Source organism: Xyrauchen texanus, chromosome 14 (genome assembly GCF_025860055.1).
Source record: "Xyrauchen texanus isolate HMW12.3.18 chromosome 14, RBS_HiC_50CHRs, whole genome shotgun sequence".
Classification (NCBI taxonomy): Eukaryota; Metazoa; Chordata; class Actinopteri; order Cypriniformes; family Catostomidae; genus Xyrauchen; species Xyrauchen texanus.
In genome coordinates, this window is record NC_068289.1 from 21,905,113 (window position 1) to 21,928,730 (window position 23,618).

General features: G+C 41.0%; 1 protein-coding gene across 1 annotated transcript in view; it reads left to right on the forward strand.

Moving 5' to 3' along the window:
* Positions 1 to 17,229, forward strand: part of LOC127655022 (uncharacterized) — a 92,420-nt gene extending 75,191 nt beyond the window's left edge. Inside the window, exons 2-3 of the mRNA XM_052142615.1 lie at positions 14,835 to 15,151; positions 15,330 to 17,229. Of these exons, the coding sequence (XP_051998575.1) occupies positions 14,881 to 15,151; positions 15,330 to 15,685 (627 nt within the window). The 5' untranslated portion in view covers positions 14,835 to 14,880 and the 3' untranslated portion in view covers positions 15,686 to 17,229. The remainder of the gene's footprint in view (positions 1 to 14,834; positions 15,152 to 15,329) is intronic.
* The last annotated feature ends 6,389 nt before the right edge of the window (positions 17,230 to 23,618 follow it).

Below are 23,618 nucleotides of genomic sequence, written 5' to 3' on the forward strand. Positions count from 1 at the left end.
TACTGATCAATGGCATAAGAAAGTAATTCCATGCACAAGTGCATTATATATATATATATATATTTTTCAATTGTTATTTTTTGCTCTTTTTTAATTTACTTGTTCATTGGACTTTTGTATATAAGCAATATCACACTCACAATCATGCTACATGGTCCTAAATCAGCACGGCTGTGATTACCTTTGGCCGAATCACAACCGTGCTTATATAGGGCCATTCAGCTCTCTTGCCCATGTGATATTGCTTTAATTTATGATGTGAATGAGCATGAAGACCTGAAAAGTGTTTTTTGCAGCAGACTTTAAGTAACTCAGACTAGGCAAAACAATTATTTTGACAACAATGTGACAAGTGACAACACAAGTTAGTCCAGACAGTACAGTAATGAATATAAACACAAAGTGAACTGTAGCAAAATTACATATTCCCACTTTTTAATCTCACTATAATAGTAGATTTTCGCTGCATTGCTTAAGTAACCTAAAAATAGTAGAAGTAATCACATGAATAATTACATTACTTTTCAGTTACATTCTAAAACACTTTTCCGCTCAATTAAAAAAAAAACGATGTCTATATTTCTTTCTTACAAGACATAAATGTATATTCCATGTAATGTTTGTGATGTTTGTTAAATCTCTGGCCAGACCGACAAGACCGACAAGATAGCATTGTGTACTGTGAGGAGGAACAATTTATTGTTTTTTTACAGAACTACCCCAGGGTTTTTAATTTGTTGCGTTTTTTTATTTTGTTGTTTTTTGCATGATGTAATTTTTTGGCAATTTTCTGATCACTATATATAACTTTACATGTAAGAAATGTGTAAAAGTAGACCTGCAAATGTGAATTTTCTGTTTACATGTAACACACTGCTACAAAAATACATTTACTGTATGCATACAAATGTACTTTTTCTGTGTACTACTGTCACGATCCCCTGTTGTCTGCCCTGTGTTTCTCACTTGTCATCTGTCCCGGACTACTCTTCCCATAATTCTCTGCCCTCATCACTGCCAGCTTGATTGTTTTCACCTGTGTGTCATTATCCTTGTGTATTTAAACCCTATTGTTTTTTCATTCGGTGTCAGTTGTTAAATGTAATGTATGTCCTTGACTGTGTTCCTGCCCATGCCCTTCGTGGATGTTTCTCTTGTTTATATTTTGGTTTTCCCCTCGTGGATGTTTCATTTGTTCCCTGTGTTTTCAGTTACCCTGTTCATCTTTTGTTTTTCCATTAAAACCTGCATGTAGATCCTCACTCCTCATCTGGTTCGTTACAACTACAGTAGTGTACAGTATTGACTTTTCCCAGTAAACTTTTACCTACTGTTGAAATCGGTATCTAAAAAGCTCAGTGTGATACGCAATAGCATTCAGCTAGACAAAACTGACATTCTTGTATTGTACAGTGAACAGTCAGTGTCAACAAAAAAGTAGAACAAAAATTAGATTTGTATATAATAAACATTTCCAGGGTTGATGATGAAAATACATCTAAACAATTTGACCAGTACGGCACACATGATGACAAAAAAACTTGGTGGCATTGGCCAATTTACTGACAAAATAACTAGGTTTTATTTAAATGTTTTGGGTGAGTAACTACATTTTGCAGACATGCAATAGAGTTGTGATGTCCCATAAAACAGTTGTGACAATTGCTTATAGTTTAGAGAATGTGAAGACTGTTTAAAAAAATTAGCCAAAGCGATTGAGAAAAACTGTAAACTTCAGCATAAAAGTCCTTCCACATGTTTGTGCTACTGACATGAATGATACCTCATATTGTAACAATTTTTACCTGACAGATGATAAAACAAGCAAAAAAAACAAAACAAAAAAAAAAAAAAAATATATATATATATATATACTTATATTACTTTATGATTTCTGTATATATTTCTGTATATATACAGAAATCATAGAGACTTGGGAGTGGGCTCATTTGATTTCAACCACTAAGCTACTGTACCACCAAGGACACCCTTGCAATGCTCTAACAACCACTGAGAATACCTTAGCAACCACATAGTGATGCTCTGCCAATCATTCACTATACCCTAAAATTGTGGCAGTGAGTTCCCTTCCGAGGGAACTCGCACTGCGTCGTTGAAAACGACTCTTTGGGGAACGCTCCTTAGCGTGCGCCTCTGAATTATGAATGAAACTATTCCAATCTTGATTGGTGTTGCGTCATGACGTAACATGCGACAGCATAACCGGATGCATAAAAGTGAAGCCGGCACACAAACACATTAGCTTTCGCTCTTCAGCAAGCGCTCTATGTGTATTGTTTGTCTTATTTGGTGTTGTTTGTCTGATTTAAAAATATTATGGCCACCCAACAGTTCATGAAGTGCGTGCACCCCTGCCCTCGTTTCATTACGGGTAGGGACACGCACGCTTTATGTGTGAATTTTTTGGGAGCGCAGCACGCACAGGCAGCTCTCGAGGGATCTGCCTGTGAAAGTTGTGAAGCACTACCCATGAGAGTGCTGCGCTCCCGGTTGGCGTGCTTTGATGATCACGGACAGGCTCGCGTTCCCCACGGATCTGGTCCCGCGTCTGTTGAGGCAGCGCGGCGGTTGAGATCGTGGGGTTCGCAGTGGGATCTTGCAGATGGGAATGAGACTGCTGCGGCACTTTCTCATTCTTTGTTTGAGGATCCCGAGCCTACTGTGAGTGGTGCAGAAGCCCGCGTCGCGGCTTCTTCTGCCCACGATCAGGTCCCAATGTTTGAGCTCTCTGCTTCCGAGGAAGTGGATATGCTCAGCATTGATGCGGACGACTGTGAGTCAAGCACGCCAGTTTTCGGCCAAGCTTATGAGGAGCTGATTGAGGTTGTGATGCGTGCCGTGGCCAGACTTGATATCAGCTGGCCACAAAATGAGCAGGAAACGCAAGTTGACAGACAAATTAGATGAGCGTTTCCTGCGGCACAGATCACAACCTCAGCGCCGGGGTTTGCCGTTTTTCCCCGATCTCCACAAAAAAAAAAAAATATATAAATATATATCTCGAGATTGTGGGGTAAACCGCATTTGTCCCGTGTCTCCAGCCCCAGTGTGGTGATTACAGACGATGTTTTGGGGGCACGGGATATGGGCTAAAACCCCGGCGCTGCCTAGTAAGCCCTGCAGGGATACATCTGCTTTAATAAGTAGGGCTTACATGGCGGCAGGTCGGGCTGGTTCTTGCCTGCACTCAATGGCTATTTGCCGCTCTATGGCAGCTATGGTGGCCACAGAGAGGCATCTGTGGCTGAATTTATCGGGGATAAAGGAAAAGGTTAGCTCTATTCTGCTTGATGCTTCCCCCGTAAGGTAAGTCTAAATCGAGTAGGGCAAGCAGATCAGCCCCAGCCATCAGTCAGCTCCTCGCACCACAGAGTTCCCCCCCCGCTGCAGAGCAACCGAGGTTGCTCTCGCAGCGGAGTCCTCAGGAAATCGGTGTCGGTTCCCGCCGTCTCTGACGCCTCGGGCCACATCAATTTCCAGCGGATGCACGCCGTGCCGTTCGTGTCAAAAATAAATTTATTAATTAAAAAAAAAAAAAACTATCCATTGTGGTCACAAGAACCGTATCGACTAAATCCTGCCGGTCTCTCGCTTCAGGAAGTCGAGTACAGTGCTCGAAAAACACCCGAGACCAGCCTCGAGAGGCTGGTTCCCTTAGTAGATTTTGTAGAGGCATGGAATCATCTTCCCAACATATCCGCATGGGTCCTGCATATAATAAAATCAGGGTACAGACTGCAGTTCGTGCACCGCCCCCCCAAATTCTCTGGGGTGGTGCAGACTACAGTGGTTCCGGAGCAGACTCAGGTGATGGAACAAGAAGTGCAATCTCTGCTGCTAAAGGAGGCCATAGAACGTGTTCCTCATGCAGACAGGGAGTCCGGATTTTACAGCCGGTACTTTATAGTTCCAAAAAGGATGGGGGTTGAGGCCGATTTTAGATCTCAGAGTTTTGAACCGGCCTTTGAGGAGGTTCAGGTTCAAAATGCTTACTATTCCTGCCATCGTGAGCCAGATCAGATCCGAGGACTGGTTTGTCACGATAGATCTAAAAGACACCTATTTTCATGTATCCATCCTTCCATGTCACAGGAGGTTCCTGAGGTTCGCTTCGGGCGAAGCTTACCAATATCGGGTTCTTCCGTTCGGCCTAGCACTCTCTCCCGCACATTCACCAAATGTATGGATGCAGCTCCTGCTCCTCTGAGACTTCAGGGCATCCGCATACTGAATTATATTGACGATTGGCTCATTCTGACCCAGTCTCGAGAAATGGCGGTTCGGCATCGAGATGTCGTCCTTGGCCACATTCGAAGTTTGGGGTTGAGACTCAACACAAAAAAGAGTGTGTTACAACCATCCCAGTGCACAACGTTTCTGGGTGTTGTGTGGAACTCGGTTACGATGCAGGCACGCATGTCTCCTGCACGTATCGAGTCCGTTCTGGCGATGGTGTCCGGGTTAAAGCTAGGCCAGGCCATCACTGTAAAGCAGTTTCAAAGACTGCTGGGCCTCATGGCAGCGGCATCCAACTTTATACTTTTGGGCCTTCTACACATGAGGCCCCTCCAGTGGTGGCTGAAAGCCAAGGGGTTTTTTCCCCCAAGGGGAATCCATTTCGTAAAATCAGAGTAACGCGCAGATGCCTTCGTTCTCTGCTAATATGGAAGAAACCTTGGTTCCTGTCCCAAGGGCCAGTGTTGGGAGCGTCATGTCGCCGGGAAACCGTTTCGACAGATGCCTCCCTCACTGGCTGGGGCGCGGTCATGGACGGCCGCTTTGCCAGGGGTCTGTGGCAGGACCATCATCATTCTTGGCACATAAACTGTCTAGAGATGCTGGCTGTGTTCAGGGCTCTGAGGAGCTTCCTTCCAGACATCTAAGGTTACCATGTCCTAGTACGTTCGGACAATACATCAGTGGTAGCTTATCTGAACCGACAAGGGGGACTCAGATCAGCCCTCTGTGCAGACCGGGCATCAGATAATTTCTTTGGTCCCAAGGGAAAATACTGTCTATCAGAGCATGTATGTTCCGGGGTTCAGAATCAGGGAGCAGACATCCTGTCGAGGCAGGGGCTGAGGCCCGGGAATGGAGACTTCATCCAGAGGTGGTGAAGTTGATATGGGACAAATTTGGACCATCGAAAGTGGATCTATTCGCGTCTCGAGAGATGTCCCACTGTCCATTTTGGTTCTCCCTCTCACATCCAGCCCCACTGGGGTTGGATGCCATGGTACAGGCCTGGCCGAGGCTTCGCCTGTACGCATTTCCCCCGATCGCTCTGCTCCTGGGAGTCCTGGAAAGGGTCCGCCAAGAGGGCATCAGTCTACTTCTGGTTGCCCCGATGTGGCCGGCCCGAGTATGGTTCTCAGACATAATCTCACTCCTGATAGCTCCGCCATGGCAGATTCCTCTGAGGAGGGATCTGTTGTCTCAGGCAGGGGGCACAGTTTTCCACCCTCGTCCAGAGCTGTGGAAACTGTGGGTCTGGCCCCTGAGGGGGTTCAGTACCTAAATGCTGGTCTATCGGCGGGGGTGGTTGAAACCATACTTAACTCTAGGGCTCCGTCTACTAGGAGATTATATGGCCTCAAGTGGAATGTGTTCTCCACTTGGTGTAGAGAACATGAAGTAAATCCAGTTAACTGCCCGGTGGCTTCAGTTCTGGAGTTTCTTCAAGATCGTTTCTCTGCAGGTCTCTCCCCTTCCACACTTAAGGTGTACATGGCTGCCATTGTGGCTTTCCATGCACCATTGAGTGCTGGGCCTCTGGGGAGGCACCAGCTGGTCATTCATTTTCTCCGTGGTACATGGAGGATGAGACCGACAACCAGGTCCAGGGTTCCTGCCTGGGACCTGGCAGTGGTTCTCGAAGGGTTATCCCTGGCCCCCTTCGAACCCCTTCAGTCGGCCTCGCCCAAGGACCTGACGTTCAAGATGGCTTTTCTCTTAGCTATTACCTCTCTAAAGAAGGTGGGAGATCTTCAAGCCCTGGCAGTAACACCAGCTTGCTTGGAGTTTGCCCCTGGCGGAGTTAAAGCCATTCTGCACCCGAGACCTGGCTTTGTGCCTAAGGTGCCTTCTAACACGGCACGGTCTACGGTCCTGCAGGCATTCATCCTCCACCTCATGTGTCGGCAGAAGAAGAGAGACTCCATTTGCTCTGCCCTGTCAGAGCTTTGAGCGTTTACCTCGAGAGGTCCTCTTCTTGGAGGAGGTCGGACCAACTGTTAGTGTGTTTTGGGTCACCTAAGAAGGAGCTCCCTGCTTCGAAACAAACCATTAGTAATTGGATTGTTCAGGCTATTATCTCGGCCTATAAGGTGCGCAATTTGCCTTCACCTTTGGCCATAAGGGCTCATTCAACTAGAGGCATGGCGTCCTCTAGGGCTCTCTTATCGGGAGTGCCCCTCCAGGAGATCTGTGAGGCAGCCGGTTGGGCTACCCCGCACACTTTCATCAGGTTTTCTGCACCTCCCTAGTACGCCTGGCGCACGTGTGCTCTCGTCCTAGCTGAGTGCCTGAGTTCAGTTTCACTCTAGGGCAGGCCTTTTTCGGCGCGTGGCCTAGTGGGCATTCGTTCCCCAAAGAGTCGTTTTCAACGACGCAGTGCGAGTTCCCTCGGAAGGGAACGTCTCGGGTTATGACTATAACCCTTGTTCCCTGAGAAGGGAACGAGACACTGCGTCGTCCTGCCATGCCCCTCAATGCCTGAGAGTGGCTTGCTTCATCGCTAGGCTAATGTGTTTGTGTGCCGGCGTCACTTTTATGCATCCGGTTATGCCGGCACATGTTACGTCATGCCGCAACACCAATCAAGACTGGAATAGTTTCATTCATAATTCAGAGGCGCACGCTATGGAGCGTTCCCCAAAGAGTCGTTTTCAACGACGCAGTGTCTCGTTCCCTTCTCAGGGAACAAGGGTTATAGTCATAACCCGAGACGTTTTCCACGGGCCAGGACAACTCGCATTTTCTACACATAAAAATCTGGTTTAATCTGCCTCTGTCTGTTACACATTTCCTTTCTCTCTCTCTGTTTGTGTGTGTTAATATGTTCTGCATCTCTATTGCTTTTGGACACTCACAGATGCATTAGGCTAATTCAGCTGCGGCAACAGCAAATAATTCAATCTATCAATAAAGGCTGTGCCCGTGTGTGTCTGTGTGTGTCCTGAGGGACTGGAGGAGGGAAAACATTCACTATTTTTCCATCCTTTTGTTTCAATATTGATCTTGTTCTTTGGTGAATGACTGAATGCCACTTTATCTCTGTTTAAATTTGTTCTCTTTTACAGTCATTCTCTCTTCCTTCTTATGAATTCTGTACTCTCTCTCTCCCTCTTTCTATGTGCTGTACTAATAGAATAAATTGGCCTATTTTTTTAATTATGTCTCTTAGCAACAGAGCTCCATCATCGTTGCATTTAAGTAACACACTTAAATCATGCTCATTTTCGTTGTGTAAGTGTGTGTGTGTGTGTGTGTGTGTGTGTGTGTGTGTGTGTGTGTGTGTGTGTGTGTGTGTGTGTGTGTGTAAGAGTGTCTGCTTGGATGGTGCCACACAAACCCATTTCTGGTGTGATTCAGCAAAGTGTTTCTATGGAGTGCTGGGAATTTGTGACAAATGTTCCTTTGATCTGTACATATGCATACAATTTGAGTCAACTGGGTCCATCCCTTTCAGGCTCCAAAAAGGCAATATAAAGGCAACCCATATGACTCATGAGGTCCATGTCTTCTCAATCGATCAGGGGTGCATTTCCCATCCAACTACATATCTCACTGCTGAACCACCATAGTATGATGGATCTTTGGAGAAATTAATTAGCTAATCCCAAAACCATAGTAACTTGCACATCCATCAATCGAACCATGTTGGTTCAACAGTATAGAGCTGTCGTTAATGATGTTATGCAGTGGATGGAGTCTGCAGATATTAAATTATAAAAGTTAATTTACACGTACTCCAGAAAGCTGTTTAATGAGTGAAAGCTTCTTAAGACACTAAAGCAACAGGCACTGTGTAAAGAATAACTTTGTGTTAAAGAGCTTTCTCTTAACAGTTTTTAATACCTTAAATGACTCCATTCATTTAAGTTTCAGATTGCCGCTTTCTGCGAAACCCCGGAGTGAGCTATTTTAAGTGTATGTTAACGTGTTCAAAAAGTTGACAGAATGAAAGATGAATATGGAATAAAAGGAATAGCCTCAGCTAAGTGAAATGATCTCCACACAGCAAACTAACAATGAACAATGATTCTAACCACAGGTGGAGAGCTATAGTTCCAACCACACAATTTTGCGATGCTGTTTGCGAATGTTCATTGGGACTCAGTTTCGGGAAACACCAAGTCGTTGAACTATGTTTGTATCGATGGAACTTTCAACCATAGTTGGCTAACAATGCTTTTGAGAAACGCTCCCCTGATCCATTTTGTATCACACATTTACATTGTGGTGTGTTCTCACTTCTTTGAGCTTAAAAATTTTGGATCCCATTGACTTACATTGTATGAACAAACAGACACAATATCTCGCAGAAGAAAGAAAGTCATATGAGTTTGAGAAGGTAAAAGGGTGAGTAAATGATGAGAGAATTATAATTTTTTAGTGAACTATTCATTTAATAAAAGTGCTGTTTGTGGATTGTATGCATATATCTTGAATGAGGTCTGGAGGTGAGAGAGGTCAGCCAGGATCTCCTCGCTGAGCAAAGTAAACATCTCTCCAGGGTTTGTCAGAGCACTCACAGTCTGTCTCCATACAGTGTGATGTGCACTGAATGAATGGAGATCGACAGGGTTTGTGAAGGGTGGAAAAATATTGTTGTAGTATATGCTGACACATGGCCTTTGCTTTCTTTTTGCCAGAGTGCATTCTTGGGACAGTTTCGCTTCGTTCGATATTTTGTACACATGGTGTTTATGATGGTTAAGCTCAGTGTTTCATTTTATTCTTCTTATATAGAAATAAATTTCACTTTTAGAATAAATCTCTAAAAGATGACTTCCGAGTAGCTGAGAGGTCGCAACTGTTGAGCTCTACTGCTAACTTGTAATTAATCCTACAATATTAGGCTCAGAACTGATCTTAAAGTTAAGTAACACGTTTATAAGAGTACCGAGAATTGAAATGTCATGAAGAGGAGTCAAAAAGCCCAAAATACAACGACAACAGGAGGACGAACATTCAGATGGAGAAGAAATGAGTGATGCCATGGCTGCCATGGATGACGGCCCCGACGAGGATGGCGAAGTAGCTAACCCAAGAGATAATACCAATGAAGATATAATGAAAGCCATAACGTCTTTGAAAGGTGGACTTTATAAGAAAATTGATGTCGTCCAAGCAATAATTACTGATGTAAGAAATCAGGTGCAAGAATGCACAGGGCGCATTGCACAAGCGGAACAGCGGATTTCTGATGATGAAGACAATGTTAATGGGCTAATGTCCAAAGTCACCACATTGGAAACCACCATCAAAACACTCACCAACAAAGTGGATGACTTGGAATGCAGAAGCCGACGGAACAACGTGAGGTTGGTGGGTCTACCGGAGAAAGCAGAGGGCCGGGATTCAGTTGCTTTTCTGGAAAAGTGGTTGCCGGAGGTGCTGGGGCTGGACCCGCGGGAGATGCTGATAATCGAACGGGCTCACAGAATTGACACCCTTCCAAACAACGGCAAAGCGAAACATCCAAGAACGGTTATTATGAAATTCTTGAATTTCAGAGACAAGGAACGAGTATTGAAGGCAGCCAGAACCAAAGGAAAGGTCCTCTATGACAACGATCAAGTTCACTTCCATCCGGACCTTTCAGCTGGTGTGCACAGGATGCAGCGTGACTATGATGAGGTGCAAAAGAAGCTACAAGACAAGGGAATCCACAAGCACAGAATCATCTTCCCAGCACGACTCCTGGTTACACATGATGAGAAGTCTTACACTTTCCAAACTCCGGCTGAAGTGGAGACATTTTTTCTGTTTGAATGATTGAGACGGTTCTGCCGGAGGGATGCTTCGTCAGGAAGGTGTAAAAGCAATATTCAGGTTAGCCCACAAGACCCGTTATGCTGATCAGTGTCTAATTTTATTATTCCTATCCGTGGAATAGGAGAGTGTTCAGTCTATTCCTTCATTCCCACGGCCAAAATAAATGATCATTTTACTTGATATAAACTGTGGGCTTTAAACAGATTTGAAAAATACAGACACATATCCACTCGAGTAACATATTGGAGAGTTGAAATGACACTTTAGGGAAGTTTTAGGAACTTAACGAGGCCAAATTGGATACCTGTTCCCTGTTGTGGTTCCCTTAAGAGTGGGCTAGGTAGGCTGCATGCGTAGGTAATGTGTGTTTTGGTTCTAACAAAGCCATTTCGTGGCTGTGTTTAGGTTGTAAATGTTGCATATTTCAGTATATCATTCATACAAACTTGGTTTGAGTGGTTAATAACAAACGTAAAAGCAGTTAGAGCTTAAGAGGGAAAAGTGACCAGTTTTCGCACATAGGCGGTTGCTATATAGTGAGAGGAGAGGGGGTTGTCCAGAGGACATGGGATTCGAGGTGGGATCTCTTTTATGTTTATTGTTTTTTTACTTTCTTTTTCTTTCCCTTTTTTTTTTTTTTTTTTTATCTTATGGGTGTGTTCTCATAATTCTCATGAATCAAACATTCATAAATTAATTTCACCTAAATGGCGATATACTATAACAAATGTCTAATAGTCTTAAGATTAAGTTTACCTCATGGAATTGTAGGGGTTTGAATAAAATTGCAAAGATCAAACAAGTGATGAGCAGGATCAAATTCTTGCAATCAAAGATAGTGTTCTTGCAGGAGACCCATCTGTTGAATGGGGATATCTCAAAAATAAAAAGAAGATGGCAGGGTCAGGTTTTGTCTGCTCCTTATACCAGTCACACTAGGGGAGTTGCGATACTGATCCAAAATATAGTTAAAGACCCTGCTGGCAGATATATCATGGTCCAGGGTATGTTATTATTTGAAAATATAAATCTGATAAATGAGCCCTTATGGCTTCCTGGGCAATACATAATAGCTGGCGACTTTAATTGCACATTGGATCCAGGGAGGGACAGATCATCTGGCTTAGATAATACTCACACAAGATCAAGGAAGACAATACACCATTTTATCAAAGAATTACATTTGGTGGACATATGGAGGCATGGGAAACCAGATGCAGTAGAATACTCCTGTTATTCCAGCACTTATAAGACTCACTTGTGTATCGACTACTTTTTAGTTTCAGCATCACTTGTTTTCAAAATGGATGAATGTAAGTATAGCAGCATAGTTCTATCTGACCATGCAGCTATATCCCTGATATATAAAGATACTAAACTGGTAGGAGATCCCCCAAGGTGGCGCTTTCAACCAGGATGGCTTGTGGATTCCAAATGTATAGACTTTTTAGATAAACAAATTGACTTGTATTTTGAATGCAATACTTCCCAAACATCTGCTAGTACAAGATGGGAGGCATTTAAGGATTTTATTAGGGGTCAAATAATCTGCTTTACTAGTTCCAAGAAAAAGAGTGCACAACTTAAAATGAGGACATTAGATGGGGAAATAAAAAAACTAGAAACAGATCTCTACCAAAAAAGATATAGCTCTTCAAATGCAAATACCAAACTACTTAAACTCAGATCACAGTATAATGAATTGGCAGCTAACAAAGCAGCAGACTCAAACAGTTCTACTACGACCAGGGGGAAAAGCCTGGGAAACTTTTAGCATGGCGTATCAAACAACAGCAGACAGAAAGGTCTATTAACTGCATCGAAGCCCCAAATGGTAGCACTATGGTGGATCCTAAAGAAATTAATTAGGCCTTTAGGGTCTTCTATGGGAAATTATATAGCTCTAAGTGCTCTTCCAGCCTGGATATGCAGACTTTTTTAAATAATCTTAACATTCCAAAAAATTCTGAAGACGAAAAATTGGCATTAGATGGCGAAATATCAAAACAGGAAATTGCAGAAGCAATTGGTTGCATGCAGGCTGGAAAAGTGGCGGGCCCGGATGGCATCCCTATAGATATATACAAAAAATTTCAATCCAAATTGCTTGCACCCCTTTTGGATATGTTCCATGAGTCCTTCAGGAATGGTCTTCTGCCCGCATCCATGAGGGGTGCATTAATCACATTACTCCCAAAACAAGGAAAGCCAAACACAAAATGTGAAAATATGCGCCCAATTAGTCTTTTAAATTCAGATACAAAGATACTTTGCAAAGTTCTTGCAAGGAGATTAGAAAGCCTGCTCCCTCGGGTGATGGGAGAGGACCAAAATGGTTTCATTCAAGGTAGACAGGGATCTCACAATGTCCGACGAGTGCTGAATATTTTACACAGCCAAAGAGGGACGAAGGACACTGCTTTACTATCACTCGATGCAGAGAAGGCCTTCGACCGAGTCGAATGGCCATATCTGTTCGAGGTACTTAAACACTTTGGCTTTGGGGATATATTTTGCAAATGGGTGAGATTGCTTTGTACTGGGCTCACTGCAGATGTCTTGACCAATAGTGTGGTTTCTAAACCCTTTAACATCTCTAGAGGCTGCCCGCAAGGAAGTCCCTTATCACCATTGCTATTTATTCTGGCAATAGAACCACTAGCTATAGTGGTGAGGGGACATAATGGCATATATGGAGTTCGAGAAGGTAATTTATAACATAAAATAGCACTTTTTGCCGATGATGTAATTTTAATCCTAAAAAATCTAAATAGTTCTATCCCTGCACTCCTAGACCTTACTGAAACATATATCTGGATATAAAATAAATTATTCTAAATCATCCATAATGTTCCTTAATGAATCAGAGAGGGAAAATAGCCATGTTTATAACTCCACCTTTAAACCAATGGATAGTTTCACATATTTGGGTATAAAAATTGTTCCTGAGTTGAATAAGATTGCTCCGATTAATTATGATCCAACTATGGAAGCCGCTACGTCATTAATAGAAAGGTGGACATCTTTACCTGTCTCAGTGATCGGCAGGATAAATATTCTTAAAATGAACATACTCCCTAAATTTCTCTATCTATTCAAGAATATCCCCCTCCCTCGTCTTTGTTTACTAGAATTACGAAATTGTTTACCAACTTTATCTGGCAAAATAAACGTCCTAGATTGCGTCTATCTTTATTATACCTACCATATGACAGAGGAGGCCTTAAATGCCCAAAGATCCAATGGTATTACTGGGCAGCTCAACTAAGATCTATCATGTTTTACTTTTTGGGTGAAAATCCTCCAGCTTGGGTGGATCTGGAATCCTGTGCTATTTCGCCGAGCTTGCCATTGCACTTGTATTTGTATTCAGCAGATCGCAAATACCTGAGGAAACATACAGACAACCCTATAGTACTAAATATGATTAATGTTTGGTTTGACAGTTGTAAGTATCTGAATATCAACTCTCACTGGTCATGCTTTAGTCCTATCTAGGGCAATGTCAATTTTAAACCAGGAAAAAGTGATCCAGGTTTTCGGATTTGGGCTGAAAAGGGGTTAAGGAAAGTGCAGGAGATGTACAGGGAAGATGAAGCACTTATGTCCTTTGCAGAAATATCAACCAAATATGACATTCCAAAGAATCAATTTTTCAAATATCTTCAGCTTAGAAGCTTCATAGCCTCATCTCAAAACCAGTCATTAGATATGCCTGTAATTTCCTCATTAGAGTCGGCAATTATTAGAAACTGTTATGCAGAGGTGTCAAGTAACGAAGTACAAATACTTCGTTACCTTACTTAAGTAGAAATTTTGGGTATCTATACTTTACTGGAGTAATTATTTTTCAGCCTACTTTTTACTTCTACTCCTTACATTTTCACGCAATTATCTGTACTTTCTACTCCTTACATTTTAAAAATAGCCTTGTTACTCCTATTTCATTTCGGCTGGTTTTCATTCCGGCTTGTCATCATTAAAATAAAAAATAAAAACCTATCCAGATAAATCGCGCCATCTGGATAGACTGAATTTGATTGTGGTTGGATGAGAAGTATAAACATATACCATTCAGGCACCTTATTGGTTTGTACGCGATCCATCGCACCTGCACATGACACACACAAATCACATTATGAACACATAGCAGACGTATGATGATGATTACGATGAAGAAGAGGAAAGCGTTGAGGGTGTTGAATTTGTTGATGCCGGAGCCCTGTTGGACGAAGATGACTACTTGGAATACCAGCTACCCAAGCACCATCGTTGCGCCTGCCACCTCCTCAATTTAGTGTCCACAGTTGATGCCTCAATAGCAGAGGTCAACCCATTGTACAAGCGCTTGTCAAGGTCTACATTTGCCAAATGCTCTAGCCTGTGGAACAAAAGTTCAAGATCAACCATCACATCTGAAGTAATTGAAGACCACTGCAAACTCCAACTCGTAAGGCCTGTTGCTACAAGATGGAATTCACTCTTCTCAGCCGTAGAAAGAATAGTGAGAATAACAGAAAATGAAAGCATTTCAAGCCAGAAAATGAAAGCATTTTCTGGCTTTCAGTTATTTAAGTGATTAACAATAGATTAAGTCATAGTTTTATACTTTGAATAATGTAGAACACATGTACGTACTATGCCAATATGCAGTCCCGATATTTACTATGGGTGTTGTTTGTAGCAACACAGCTACATTTCTAAAAGTCTCAGATGACAATGTTTTTCTTTTTAATAATCCTCCAGTTGAAGGTGCTACATCAAGTAGGCTAAATGTTCCATGTTGTGTTTTTCTTTTCTTCTTTGTACAGGTTTACTCCAGTGGAACTTGCATTTCTTGCAGAATATGCAAAGACAATGAGCCCAGTTGCCAGGGCACTGGATGTTCTTCAGGGAGAAACCAGTGTGCAGATGGGATGGTTGGTCCCCACCATAACTCTACTAAGGACCAAGCTCCGGCACCTTCACAGCGCCTCCAAGTTCTGTGAACCTTTGATTGCTGCACTTCTTTCAGGCCTTGAAAAACGCTTCAGCGAGATGCTTGCAGATCCAGAGCTGATAGCTGCAGCCATTCTAGTTCCCAAATTTAAGACCTGCTGGACAAGTGACGAAAATATCCTCAAACTTGGTAAGTGTCTCACTTCTCAATTTCCCCTTAATATGTGTAATTTCTATGGAAACAGTGAAATGGGTTTGAAATGACATTTAATGACACACACACACACACACACACACACACTATCCAATACACAATTACAATAGTCATATGGTATAAATTGTCCTGATTTTTGTTTTTTATTCCACAGGTCTTGACTATATCAGAAGCCACTTGGACTGTCAGGCTGAGAATCCCATCAGTGAGGAGGGCTCCCAATCATCTGAGGAAGAGGACTTCTTTTCCTCCTTGAAGACCAGCCCTCTTGAAATGACCCAGCAGTTGGATGCGTACCTGGGGTGCCCCGGAGACACAGTAGAAGTACTGAAGTCCTTCCCAGCTGTGTGCCAGCTATCACTTAAGCTTAATACGGCACTCCCTGCCTCAGCAGCCTGTGAAAGACTGTTTAGCGTTGCAGGGCTGATCTTCAGGCCAAAAAGAGCATGCATTGGCTCAAAGAACTTTGAGAACCAGCTGCTTTTGCGGCTAAACAAAGCCTATTGGTAACTCTTTGTTGCATGTATTGTGCTTAACTGATGTAGATTACCCTGTTGTTGTACATGCAGGATTGAGTCCACAGTGTTTGTTACATCTAGTTATTAATATTTTTTATTTTTTGATTAAGCATTAATTTTGACAGCACTGTTTATTGTATATAGACAACCATACAAGGGCAATTGTTACTAAGCCTGCCCGGGGTACACCAATTTTCTTCTCCATTGCCCACACAGATTCCTGCAGCTAAGCTTGGATGTACATTTACATTCCAATAAAGGTTATTGATAACATGCCTCTGAAGTTTGACTTTTTGCTCCATTACAATACTTATAGGCAACTAGTCATCATATCTCCATGAAACACGTTAATGCTCAGTAGTACACATATGGTTCTTTAATGTATTTGCATTGTACTAAAATGCATTCATTTTCGATGGACATATATGTGGCTGAAACAGGTAGCCTTCATCCCAAATTTTTTTTAATATAACATTATAGTCATTATGGCCTTTAGAAACATGTTTTTTTTAGGAGGTGGTAGTGCACTATAGGCCCCTGTGTCGTGGCCTAAGCTTTTGTCATTAATGGAATTTTTTTTCCATACATTACTTTTACTTTATACATTAAGTAGTTTTGAAAGCAGTACTTTTACACTTTTACTTGAGTAAAAAGCTTGAGTTGATACTTCAACTTCTACAGAAGTCTTTTTAAACCCTAGTATCTATACTTTTACTTGAGTTATGAATGTGAATACTTTTGACACCTCTGCTGTTATGATAAAGGTTTAATTTCATCTTTGTATAACTTGTTTGTGTCTGGGTCCAATGAATCCTTCGAATACAAGCTAAGACAATGGAAGGAAGATATAGATGATGAAATACCATTAGAAGTCTGGAATGAGGCATGTAAGAAGGCTCAGAGACAAACAGTTAACAGTAGCCTGAAACTTTTACAGTATAAATGGTTGATGCGAGTATACATAACCCCAGTTAAATTGCATAAGTTTAATGATAACATTCCTGATACTTGCATCAAGTGCAATGAGGCAAGAGGGACAATCTACCACTGTATATGGGAATGCATCAAAATAAAAACCTTTTGGCAAGATATTATTTATGTGATAGGTCAAATGTTATCAAAAAAACTACCACTGGATCCTAGATTTTTCATTCTGGGTATATATTCTACCAACATACACTTACAAAGCAGAGAGATTAGGTTTTTGGACATGTGTATTTTACAAGCTAAACGTACAATTGCTCTTACGTGGAAAAACGTTGATGGACCAAGACTCGGGATGTGGATCAAAGGAATGGTGTCAAACATGTCAATGGAAAAGATAACGTATATTCTTAGACGTAAACAGAATAATTTTGACGATATCTGGAGACCTTTTATGAACTTCCTAAGACATGATGTTAATGTTGGTAAACTGCTTCAGCAGGAAGAAGCTCTGAGGGAGTAGGGTAGCATTGTGATGTTGAATATTGATTTGAGAAGCACCCTTTATTTTAATTTTAATCTTACTTTTATTTTATTATAATTATTTATTTAATTTAATCCCTTTTTTTTTTTTTTTTTTTTTTTTACTTTTTTATTATTTAACTTGTTGTATTATATATATGGTATATAAGTATTTTCTATGTTCGTATCCAGAGGGTGGGTTAGGGTGATGGGAGGAAGAACAATGTAAAAAATGTTTGCTGGGTTCTGTATAACTGTTGTACACTGTATAACTTGATGTGATTAGCAAACTGAAATTCTATAAACACATTGTTAAAAAAATAAATCTCTAAAATATCCTGCATATAACTTTATTATTATTAAAAACAACTCTGATGACACAGTAACATTATCTCTGTGCGTGTGTGTGTGTGCGTGTGTGTGTGTGTGTGTGTGTGTGTGTGTGTGTGGGTGAGCGTGTGTTTATCACTTTGTGGGGACCAAATGTCCCCATAAGGATAGTAAAACCCAACATTTTTGACCTTGTGGGGACATTTTGTCGGTCCCCATGAGGAAAACAGCTTATAAATCATATTAAATTATGTTTTTTGAAAATGTAAAAATGCAGAACGTTTTCTGTGAGGTTTAGGTTTAGGGGTAGGGTTAGGTTTAGGGGATAGAATATAAATTTGTACAGTATAAAAACCATTATGTCTATGGAATGTCCCCATAAAACATGGAAACACTATGTGTGTGTGTGTGTGTTATAAAATAAATAACGGGAACGGTAAACAATCCCTACAATGAAAAAACCTTAATAAGCATACTAAAACATGTTTTAGTAAAAATGTAAAAATGCTGAAAGGTTTGTGTGAGGGTTAGGTTTAGGTGTATGGGTAATGCTAGGTAATAAAAAATATCTGTAGCTCAGTATATAACAATAGATGTAAATGGAAATTGCCTATCATGATAGAAAAACAAACATGTGTGTGTGTGCATGGCTTCACCTGGTACAAACTGGTTTTGTTTGGCTAATGTGATGTCAAACTATCCAGACAGCACTGGTCACACACACACACACACACATACACACACAGAGAGAGAGAGAGAGAGAGAGTGGGGGAATGTAGAAATAACACAGATCTTTGACATTAGCTGATGATAATAAAAATAGCATCACTTATGATTTAGTCTGAGCTGTTCTTTGAAGATTATATCAAACTCTTAATTTCCAGTTATAAGGTGACAAATAAGTCTCTTAATTACTATGAGCTCATAAAAGCTTCATGATTATTCTAAAATAATGTTTTTGATGGAGTATAGTATGTCACACCCCAGGTCAACTTTCCAAAAGTATTTTTTAAATCAACTACCCTTATGTAGTCTGGTCAGATATGAAGTGTGTTCTTTAACTAAGTAGCTCTCTTTTGTGTTTGTGAATGTTTAATTATCTTCCACGTTATCGTGTAGCTATTCAGTAGCAGCAAGCTGTTATGCAAATGAACAGTTACCTAGGAAACCAGTAACAGCGAATGGCAGTATTGCATTCAGAATATAAATGAGCAGATTAGGCGGGGTTTGTTTACCTTCTGTGCTAGCAGCTTTTTTCCAGCACTGTGAAAATGGATTTAAAGGGGTCAGATTCAAATCCATTGGCAATTCAAAGCAGAGTTTTTGGAAAATGGACCAAACATTTACTAGGTCAGTGATCACAACTGCATTGGCATGTTTTTTTTTGTTTTGTTTTGTTTTTTTCATATTTGGAAAAGTCTGTGTTCGTATTTGGAAAAGAACATTTTAATGCACAAAACTGTATTTAAAGATGCACTCAGTTATTTTTCCACATTAAAAAAGTTTAACTTATAAAGACATGAATTGTAATCTTGTAATATATGTAGGAAATCATGACAGCTCACATTAAAATGAAGATTCCGGTCATAAGAGTAAACTTATAAAAGCTGTTTTATTCTACATGGAGAGGGTCCACACATGGGGGCTGCCATGTTAGAATCACATGACCAGCTGAATAATACTCACTTAATCTCAGTAACCATCCTGTTATTTGACACTTTCACTCATTGATTAAAGTAATCATGAATGACTGTGAATACAACATTTCTAAAATGACATCTGACACTGAAAACTATTGATTTTAAATTATGTTGCATCCAAGCCACTAGGTGTCAGTCCAAGATGACACAAAGACAAAAGTTACTGAGTGCACTTTTTACACTGAATCTATAATATAATAATATATTCAAGGTGTCATATGGAAAACTGGATTTTCATTTTTGTTTTCATGAAATACTTTGATTTAATGTAGAGGAGAGATACTAAACTTAAGGTTATCTTTTGTACCTTCATCAATACAAATACATTATATTGGGAAAATTGTTACAAAATATTAAGCCAGTTTAAATGATCAACTTTCAAATGTTTAGGTAAAATCTGACCCAATGCATTAGACCCAAAATTAAAACCTCACTGCCTAATTTTCGCACTGACCTTCCTACCCTAATCCTTAAACCTAAAACTAACCGATTGTGTAAAAAAGCAAATGTGAGATATAAAACTGCCATGATATTGCTGAAACAACCAAGTCATTTTGTGGTGCTTCTATGACACTTTCGGCTCACGTGTCGACTCGCATTCCCTTCAGGACTCATAACCTTGCACTTTCTATCATAAGTGCAACGATATATCAGCGCAATTTGATCACATTTAAACAAGCTTGTAAATGTAGTTGTTTATGTTGGCTAATACAAATGTTAAAATGTATCGCATTAGAAGTCATGCGTTATAGTAAAAGTGTTTAGATGTCATAAGATAGGATTGTTTGACGAACAGAGCAAAAAGTAAGTAATTATGAACTGATAAACTACTGTTTTCTCGTGATTCGTTGAACATAAATGTTTCTATGTGACCCTCGTTTTTTTCTCAAACAATTGTAGCACCCTTAACCATGACATGCAGACTTTTCATGATGCAATGGCAGAAATAAAGCATTGTTCTCACACTGCAGAACAATGTAAGTAGAGCAGACTGCAAAGGCCATATTTGTGCAACAGTTTCTCTCCCAGTTTTAATACGTTGTCCATTCCAATACAAGAATCTCCTATGTTTCTCTTTTTCCATTTCTGTTAATCAGGCCAGTGTCAACTGTAGGAGAGTGGTACAGTGATGTATTCTGATATTGGCGCCGGTAAAAACCCAGAGACCATTAGTGAGAGATTTCAAGGCCACAGTATGCAGTTTATCACTGAACATTTCCTGTAACTTATTTTAGGATGTGTCAAACATTTCCCTCCCTGCTATTATTCATGAGCCCAATTAGTAGAGGCCTAGTTTGTTACTCTCATTGTTTCCGGCATGACTGTAGAAACACAGATCCCGTGTGTACAAAGTGTGTGTGTTGATGTGGGAAGTGACACCAAGGGCGAGTCTAGCCCCTTTTTAGGGGTGCTTCAGCACCCCTAAAAAGGAGCTCAGCACCCCTAAAACTTGGAGTAAGAAATGTTGTTATTCTAAAAATTTTGTTCGTCTTTGACAAGGTTAAATAATGTCCAAAACATACTCCGTAGTTTGTGGTTTAAAATGTATGTGTTAAGGATGAAAATGAAAACACCCCCGCTTAGCAAATGGTGTCATCCTCTTCTCTTCTCTTCTTCTACATCTCCTCTGTACCTGCACCGCTCAGCACGACCGTCATCCAGCGCGAAACACACGCAGAGTGAGAACCCGTTATGTAGTGTTGTGAATCAACTAAGTTGCTCCAAAGCTGTGTCTCACACTTTTTTTCTTTTACCTAGAGTTGTTCCGATTCCGAAACCATATCGGTGAGTACTGGAGTCATTATCCTGAATCACCATGGTACACCTATAATAAGTGTTTATTTTCTGACTATTTTAGTCCAGTGGGTCGCCGCCGCTGTGGAGTAGCACAGGACGTGGGTGACTCGTCCATAGTCATAAACGGAGAGAAGCATGCAGTTCTGTTTATTAACTGCTAGAGCGTGAAACAAAAACAGCAGCGTGACAAATAAACTTCGTACCTGTGTAGTGCGTACGTGTGTCTCTGTTGTTAAAGTTTATCGTTAATTTGATATTCATTTTAACAATCGGGTGTCATGTAAACATGACATCACGTGCGTCTTTTCTGGTCAGTCGTCATGGAAACATGAAGCCCTGGCGTTTGGACCAGAGTAAAACAAACATATCACTGTATACCACCAGTATGTGTGAAAACACTCACTGTGGCTTTTTAAATGAATTGTTATTCATTCTTAGATTTATATCTGTTATTTTTCAGTTGTGGCTGACTATCAAACTAGACAATAAAAGAAAGTTTAATGTTTTTCTTTTGCTGTATTTATTCATTCTTCACACACAGAGGATTTAACCTGAACCAGGCTTAACTCCTGAACTCCTAGCATTACTCTCTCTCTCTCTCTCTCTCTCTCTCTCTGTGTGTGTGTGTGTGTGTGTGTGTGTGTGTGTGTGTGTGTGTGTGTGTGTGTGTGTGTGTGTGTGTGTGGCCTGCCAGTGAGCAATGGACATATGACAGTTCTTTAAAAGAAAAAAGACAGATTCAGGGACAGTCCATAATGACCTCTGTCTTGTTTTTTGTTTGTTTTGTAATTCTGAATAGTGTTAAGCTAAAGTAACAGATAATGCAAACCAGCTATCTGGTGTTGTATCAAATTACTTATCTAGGCAATCCCCTGCTTTTATTTTTTTTATTTATTTGAAACCCACAATGGAGAATACAGCTTCTCTTGTGAAAGGAATTTGTGATTTAAAAAACTTTGTAAGCCCAATAATAATAATAATAATAATAACTAGAATGTACATTTCCTGAAGAAAATGTGAGTGGTGCTTGCAGTGGCAAACTCGTCAAATAGCATGTTATAACTTGAAAAGAACTAAAATTATGGTCATAAATAAATGAACCCAGAAGTCTCTACGTTTTTCTGATGCAGAGATATGTGATTTGTTACTCGGTTGCTAGGGTAACCCCATCTGGTTGCTAGGCAGTTACCATAGTGATACTAATCATGGCTCCTTTCCATCCTGATTGAAATAAATCAACCCAGAATTCTCTGCGATTTTCTGGTGTAGAGATATGTGATTTGTTACCCGGTTGCTAGGGTACTCTGTTTAGTTGCTAGGGAGTGGCTTGGAAACTGCCATTCATGAAACTCCAAAGGCTGCTTGTAAGTATGAATGATATAAACCAACTCCCATGCTTCTGTGACATTCAGAATGGAAGATATCTCTCTATGAAAGTTACGCGCCAAACTTTTGTGTGGAAAAATAATTATAACTAGATGGGTACATTTCCTGAAGAAAATGTGAGTGGTGCTTGCCATGGCGAAACTCGTCAAACTGCCATTCATGAAACTCCAAAGGCTGCTTGTAAGTATGAATGATATAAACCAACTCCCATGCTTCTGTGACATTCAGAATGGAAGATATCTCTCTATGTATTGTGGTTGCTAAGGTGCTCGACAATGGTTGCTAGGGAGGGGATAGGAAGTGTTGAGGTGATTCATGATTGGCTGTTTGCTGCCCCGAGTCAAATGAGACCACCCTTGTGTTTCTATGACACTTCTATCCGGAGATATCCCTTTAATATCTTTCATTAGAAGTCTATGGGACTTGTTGCTAAGGTGCTCTAAATGGTTGCTAGGGTGTGGCTTGATAGCTTCACAATGATCCTGAGAGCCTGATTAGTAATCTGTGTAAAATGAGCCCGCCCCCTTGTCTCTATGACACTGTGATCCAGAGCTATGTTCAATACAAAATCCCTATGCAATTTAATTTCATGGGTCGTCCTTCACCATAGTACATCCTTCACCATAGTAAGTCAATGGGGAAACTTTGGGCAGCTCCTTCCCCCCAGGGGTGGAACTTTTACCCCATATTGAGGTATGCTCTTACAGAGCCTGCTAGCCTCTTCAAATGTGGCAAATCACACGTTTGTGTGAAATTCTCGGTCGGAGCTGTGACTCGTCAAAGTTTGTGGCAATGTTAAGTCTATGGGATTTTTCGGCCGCTTTTTTGCCCCTGGGGCAAATACCGTACCCCCGATCGCTTGTAAAAGTCATAGCACACCTCTCCTCAATAGGCCGCATGATTTGACGCCTCACTCAGGGGTGTGTGACAAAAGCTGCGGGACAAGTTACGCGCCAAACTTTTGTGTGGAAAAATAATTATAACTAGATGGGTACATTTCCTGAAGAAAATGTGAGTGGTGCTTGCCATGGCGAAACTCGTCAAACAGCGTGTTGTAACTTGAAAAGTGCAAAAATCACGGTCGTAAATAAATCAACCCAGAAGTCTGTACGATTCTCTGGTGCAGAAATATGCGATTTGTTACTCGGTCGCTAGGGTAAGCCCGTGTGGTTGCCATGCAGTTACCAAGGTAATACAATACATGGCTCCTTTCCATCATGAGTGAAATAAGTCAACCCGGAAGTCTGTAGTGTTTTCAGGTGCAGA